This window comes from Propithecus coquereli, unplaced genomic scaffold, assembly GCF_000956105.1.
Source record: "Propithecus coquereli isolate 6110/MARCELLA unplaced genomic scaffold, Pcoq_1.0 Scaffold53, whole genome shotgun sequence".
Classification (NCBI taxonomy): Eukaryota; Metazoa; Chordata; class Mammalia; order Primates; family Indriidae; genus Propithecus; species Propithecus coquereli.
Genome location: NW_012151174.1, coordinates 2,595,397 through 2,602,600, shown reverse-complemented (window position 1 = coordinate 2,602,600; position 7,204 = coordinate 2,595,397). Strand labels below are relative to the sequence as shown.

Here is a 7,204-nt window from a genome sequence, read left to right as displayed (position 1 = left end):
TCCCCAGCAATTCATACTTACTAATAAATTTATGTGACAAATACCAGTCACACATTATGCTTGTGTTCACCACTTAATTTAATAGGCAAGCATTATTTTATCTATTCCCAAGTTGTTTAGATATTTTAGAGTATGCCACACAGTTTCGTATATGCTAGCAATCTTCTTCAAAAATATGTAAACATCCTGCTTCAGTCCCCTGCCATATTATAGATTCGTAGCTTACATGCTTGTTATATTGCTCTCTTCCTGCAGTACTGTCCTTATCTCTTTTCCTCCAATCTTCAAAATATTCCTTTAATTTCTCCAGTAATACGTGGGTTTGCCATTTCAGGGATCAATGACATTTGGGGATGTGGCCATAGACTTCTCACAGCAGGAGTGGGAATGTCTCAACCCTATTCAGAAAACCTTGTACCAGGATGTGATGATGGAGAACTATGGTAACTTGGTCTCACTGGGTATGTTTTCTGTCTCAGATAATTTGGAATAACTTAGAATCTGCTCTCTAGGAAATGTGTTTTTTCCACTGTGATTTTTAGGGCTGCCTTTCAAGAAACTAGTCAAATTTCTTTTCCCTTTTTCCCAAAAAAGTGGTTTGAGCTTTATTGGGTTGGAAATAACAACTTCATTTAACACATTTGTCTTCTCTGTCCTTCAGTGATGTTCACACCTTCCTCTGGTCCTACTTGCAATTGCCTTTCTTCCTTCATGAGGAAGGGCTAGATTAGGGTTCTGTGGCATATAGGATTCTGTGGCTAACCTGTGAAAGGATCCAGGTTTTCTATTTTTTTATACTCAGAATTACTGTAGATACTCCATTGTATCATCTGATCCACTTACAGGGAAATCAGCTTGACATGGGGTCTTGAATTGCTCTAATTATCAAAAGAACTGCTACAATTTATATAGTGGTAGATTGGAAAAATGGAATTCATTTAAAACTGAAGGAAACACATTCTATTTCCTAAGACAGATTCTGTCTGATTTGGGGTTGCAAGTTGTAACCTATAAACATTACATTTAAAATGGAATGAATATCCTATAGGTATCTCTTCTTGTGTACTCTTAGTAAAACGTAATATCAATAATGTTAATAGCTAATATTGTGCTTACTATAGGCAGTGCCCTAAGCATTTTACATATATATCTCAACTGATTTAATCCTTATTAAATTCAACAATCTTATTATTATCACCATTTTCCAAACGAGAATACTAAAGCACAGTGGTTTTAAGTGACTTGCCCAAGGTCACATAGCTGGAAGCTGGCAAAGACAGGAGTTGATACCAGGCTCCAGAGTCTGTATTTTCAAATGCAGTATTGTGTATGCGCTAAAGAAAAAGAGGATATACGCCGGGCACAGTGGCTCACGCCTGTAATCCTAACTCTCTGGGAGGCCGAGGTCGGCCGATCATTTGAGCTCAGGAATTCGAGACCAGCCTGAGCAAGAGCAAGACCCCATCTCTACAAAAAAAATAGAAAGAAATTAGCTGGACAACTAAAAATATATAGAAAAAATTAGCCAGGCATGGTGGCGCATGCCTGTAGTCCCAGCTCCTCAGGAGGCTGAAGCAGAAGGATTGCTTGAGCCCAGGAGTTTGAGGTTGCTGTGAGCTAGGCTGATGCCATGGCATTCTAGCCCTGGCAGTGGAGTGAGATTCTGTCTCAAAAAAAAAAAAAAAAGAGGATATAGTTGTGTAATTGTGGGGGGAAAAAAAAAGCCTTACCTGACCTAATTTCTTGTTCTGTATTTTCCTCACCCTCTTCTAAAAAACCTTATTCAATATAATTTTGACCTTTAATTTATTACAATTATAATTTTGACAGCAAAGTATTTTTCTGTGTCATGTGGTATTTTTCGTTCTTTGTAAGCAGGACATGCCATTTCTAAGCCAGATGTAATCACATTATTGGAGGAGGGAAAAGAGCCCTGGATGATTGCGAGGGAAGAAACAAGAACATGGTGTACAGGTAAGTAAGAGTAAGTCAGGCTCTGGGAAGCCAGCTGTGTAGGTAACAGCCTGCATGGTCAAGGAAGAGACATACACTTGGAATGTTGGTTGGAAATCTCCATTTGCAGCAGAGAAAAGGCTTATGATCTGGAAGGAAGATAAATACTCTGCATGAGCTACTAAGTGCACTTCATATTCACCATAATTAACCACTCACTTTTTTTCTTCTCATCTTTCCTCCCAAATCGGTGATGGGCATTATCCTTCCTGGTGCACCTATATTTTGGACCCAACTGATTTCCAGATCTTCTTGTTCACTTATATTTCTATATGCGGCTCCAATGCCTAAAAATATATTCATTCTTGTATATGGCACATAAAATAGGAGTTAATAGTTTATTAGGGAAGACAAAACAAACACATAAATAAGTAGATAAATATCAGGTAGTAAAATGTACTGTGAAGAAAACTAACCAATAACAGGGCAAATTTAAATTTAAGGTCAAGAACTATTTTCTGAGTAGATATTTGAACCGAGATGTGAAGCGTAAGGGCTTAGGCCATTTGTGTATACAGTTGATCTTTGAACAACATATATTTGATCTGTGAGGGTCCACTTATATGAAAATTTTCTTCCGTCCCACCATCCTTGAGACAGCAAGACCAATCCCTCCTCCTCAGCTTACTCAATGTGAAGACAACAAGGATGAAAACCTTTATGATGATCCAATGCCATATGATTTTCTTAATATTTTCTTTTCTCTAGCTTACTTTATTGTAAGAATACAGTATATAATACATATAACATACAGAGAATATGTGTAAATTGACTGCTTATGTTATCAGTAAAGCTTCTGGTCAACAGTAGGCTGTAAGTGGTTAGGTTTGGGGGAGTCAAAAGCTATACATGGGTTTTCAACTGCATGGGATGTTGGCACCCCTAACCCTTGCATTGTTCAAGGGTCAACTGTATTAGGAAGAGCATACCAAGAAGAGTAAACCACACATGCAAAGGCCCTGAAGGAGGCATGACTGTCATGTGCTTCAAAAGCAGCAAGTAGATCAGAGCAATTGAAGGATGAGTAAGTAAGATATGAAGTCAATGTGTTATAATGGATCAGATCATATTAGATGTCATTCATTAAGAAGAGCTGTATTTGTTTGCTAAGGTTAATTAGGATCCATGATCTGATTAAACTTTTTTTTAGAGAAAGCATTTTGCTCTGTTGCCCAGGTTGGAGTGCAGTGGCACAATTATATAGTTCACTCCAGCCTTAAACTCCCGGGCTCAAGTGATCCTCCTGCCTCAGCCTCCTGAGTAGCTAGGACTACAGGTGTGTGCCACCATGCCCAGCTAATTTTTAAGTTTTTTGTAATTTTTACTATGTTGCCCAGACTGCTCTTGAACTCCTAGGCTCAAGTGATCCTCCTGCCTTGGCCTCCAAAAGTGCTGAGATTACAAGCTTGAGCCACCATGCCCAGCATAAGTTTTTTAAAACTTTCAGCATTTTATTTGATATAGGGAGCAACAAAAAGTACACATGACTGTGTATAGGTGGGAATGAACCACAGAATCTGTATTTTTTTTTTTTTTGAGACATAGTCTCTCTCTGTTGCCAAGGCTAGAGTGCAGTGGCATCATCATAGCTCACTGCAACCTCAAACTCCTGTGCTCCAGCAATTCTCCTGCCTCATCTTCCTGAGTAGCAGGAACTACAGGTGCTTGCCACCACACCTGGCTAATTTTTTCTATTTTTTGTAGAGATGGGATCTTACTCTTGCTCAGGCTGGTCTCAAATGCCCAGCCAAGTATCTGTATTTTTAAGGAAAAATATAATTGGAGGGAGATCAAATATAAATAGTTGCTTTTAATATATTTGCTTATATTTTATAGGGAAACCGATACAGGAAAGAGTACATTTAATCGATATAATAAAATATGATAAATGAGTTATGGAGACATTTTCAGTAACTTTTGTAAAGTGTATAGCTGAGTTTAGAGATCTTTAAAATATTCATCTCTAATTGATGATATTTTTAATTTTAAAAAACATCAATAGAACATTTAACTTTTTTGGTCCAGGAAAACAAAATGTTTTTCTTATTTCTTTTAGATCTGGAGACAAGGTATGAAATAATCAGCTATGGAAAAGAGCAAATTTATACAAAATGTTCATCTCTACATCAGAGAATTCATAATAGAGAGAAACCCTATGAATGTGACAAATGTGGGAATGCCTTTAGTCGTCATACAGACCTTACAGTTCATCAGAGAATTCATACTGGTGAGAAGCCCTATGAATGTAAGCAATGTGGAAAGGCCTTTAATCGTGTATCTAACCTTCTGCAACATCAGAGAATTCATACCGGTGAAAAACCCTATAAATGTGAGGAATGTGGAATGACCTTTAGTCGTAGTATAGACCTTAGAGTTCATCAGAGAGTTCATACTGGTGAGAAACCCTATGAATGTGAAGAGTGTGGGAAGGCCTTTAGTCGTACCTCACACCTCGCTCAACATGGAAAGGTTCATACTGGTGAGAAATCTTATGTGTGTCATGAATGTGGGAAGGCTTTTAGTCAAGGTGGAAGACTTAGAATACATCAGAGAATTCATACCGGTGAAAAACCCTATGAATGTAAGGAATGTGGAAAAGCCTTTAGTCAAGCTTCTCACCTTGTGCAACATGACAGAATTCATACTGGTGAAAAGCCCTATGAATGCTGTGAATGTGGGATGACCTTTAGTCGTGGCATAGACCTTAGGGTGCATCACAGAATTCATACTGGTGAGAAACCCTATAAATGTAAAGAATGTGGGAAGGCCTTTAGTCGAGCCTCAAATCTTGGGCAACATGAGAGGATTCATACCGGAGAGAAGCCCTATGAATGTAAAGAGTGTGGGATGACCTTTAGTCGTGTCTGTCAACTCATTCCACATGAGAGAGTGCATATCGGTGTGAAACCCTATGAATGTAACAAATGTGAGAAGGCCTTTAGTCATGCCTCAGCACTTATTCAACATGAGAGAATTCATACTGGTGAAAAACCATATAAATGTAAACAGTGTGGGAAGGCCTTTATGTATGGTGGAAGCTTTAAGATGCACCAGAGAATACATACTGGTGAGAAACCCTATGAATGTAAAGAATGTGGGAAGGCCTTTAATCGTGCCTCAAACCTTGTTAGGCATGAGAGAATTCATACTGGTGAGAAACCCTATGAATGTAAGGAATGTTGGAAGTCCTTTAGTCATGTTGAAAGTCTTAGAATGCATCATAGAATTCATACTGGTGAGAAACCTTATAAATGTAAAGATTGTGGGAAGGCTTTTAGAAGTGGCCATCAACTTACTATACATCATAGATTTCATACTGGTGAGAAACCTTATGAATGTAAGGAATGTGGGAAGGCCTTTAGTGTGTATGGACGACTCACTCGACATCAGAGTATTCACAATGATGAGAGACCTTTTAAATGTAAGAATTGTGAGAAGTCCTTTAGGCTTAGCTCAAGTCTTAAAGTACATCAGAGAATTCATAATGGAGAGAAATCTTATGAATATGAGGGCTGTGGAAAAGCATATGTACGTAGTAGACAATGTACAGTACCTCAGAGTATTTATAACACTGAGGGAGCCTTTGAAAGAAAAGAATGTGGGAATGCTTTTAGATATGGTCAGCTCTTACAGAGCATTAAATAATTTTTATTGGTGAGAACTCCTCAGAATATAAATAATATTTCAGAATTTTTAGTTATGATCCAAATGTTACTATCCAGAGAATTTATACTTTTATATAACATCAGAAAGCCTTTATTGGTATTTTTCTATTTATGGATTGTTAGAATATTTACATTAGAGGAAAATTCAGAGAATGTAGGCATGCCCTTGTTTTATGTACTTTATTTATAAAATGCCTTCCAGCCCTAATCAGTAATTGTTAGACTTGGGAAAATATACCACAGAAAACCCCTGTTGATCTAACAAATGTGGGAGAACCATTAAAATTGCCATTCCATTCCTTACAGCATGGATAACATTGGGAAAGATACTTATCTTTCTGGGAGTCTTCTTCCAATGATGATAATAATACCTACATTATAGTGCTGTTAATTGAAAAGTAGAAAATTTGGAAAGCTATCTTGCACATAGTCTTTAATAAATACTAGATACTATTTTTAATATTATCCTGTTTATCTTAATATTGGTGAATTACTGTGAGATAATGTCCATATAGGTATAATGAACTTAGAAAGGCTTCATGTAATTACTTATGCCTTTTTGAGCTTTAAGTAATTCTTTCTGATTAAAATCTAATGTAAAAAAAAGAGAGGATTTAAAACATGCGTTTTATTGGAGCACTGCCATGTTCATTTATTTACATATTATATGGCTGATTTCATGCTACTCTAGAATAGTCGAGTAGTTATACCAGAGACCTTATGGCCCACAAAGCCTAAACTATTTACTATCTTGTCTTTCACCACTGCACCAACAAAAAGACTGCCAACTCCTGGTTTAGAATAGTATCCCCACAATTTTTTCATGACTTTGGATTTTTGAAGAGTATACGATAGTTGTCTTGTTGAATATGTCACATTCTGGATTTTTAAAATTACTTCTATGTGGATCATTTATCTTGTTCTTCTATCACTAATAGTTCTAGTAAATCTGAAGCTAGAGCAAGAAGTTCAACTGAGTAGATGTTGTATACATTAAAAAACATAATGCTTTCTCAGTATTAATGATGCTAGATGTTATCAATTGGTTAGACAGATGACTGCCAGATTTCTCCATTATATAATAGAAATCCATTTTACAGTTATTAATCTGCATAGTAACATTTTCTCACTTGCTTTTTGAAATTTATAATCTGATGTAAAAGTCATAAATTAAATAGAAAATTAACATTGAAATTAGGGCCTTTCAGAAAGGAATGATAATGAATTGCCTATATAGCAATTCACATTTTTTCCAAATGCCATTTCATTATCTGTTGCTATAGTCATATACTATGTACTTATTCTCTTTTAATTTATTGATACTGGTAGATTTCTTGATTTTTAAACATCCCTGGAATAAACCCTGGTTAGCCATGGTATATTACTCTTTAGATACCTATTCAATTCTATTAGTTAATATTTACTTAGAATACTTGCATCTATGTTTATATGTGAGATTGTATTCTAATTTCCTTTTGTATTATATTTTTTACATTTGATATCTCAATTATCGATTCTTTAAAAAT

The 7,204-nt window shown here is 36.2% G+C and overlaps 1 protein-coding gene across 1 annotated transcript in view; it reads left to right on the top strand.

The window, feature by feature from the left end:
* LOC105820499 (zinc finger protein 420-like) overlaps positions 1 to 5,658 on the top strand; it is a 7,170-nt gene extending 1,512 nt beyond the window's left edge. Inside the window, exons 2-6 of the mRNA XM_012656982.1 lie at positions 335 to 461; positions 1,879 to 1,974; positions 4,070 to 4,637; positions 4,722 to 4,879; positions 4,967 to 5,658. Of these exons, the coding sequence (XP_012512436.1) occupies positions 335 to 461; positions 1,879 to 1,974; positions 4,070 to 4,637; positions 4,722 to 4,879; positions 4,967 to 5,658 (1,641 nt within the window). The remainder of the gene's footprint in view (positions 1 to 334; positions 462 to 1,878; positions 1,975 to 4,069; positions 4,638 to 4,721; positions 4,880 to 4,966) is intronic.
* Positions 5,659 to 7,204: the final 1,546 nt, after the last annotated feature.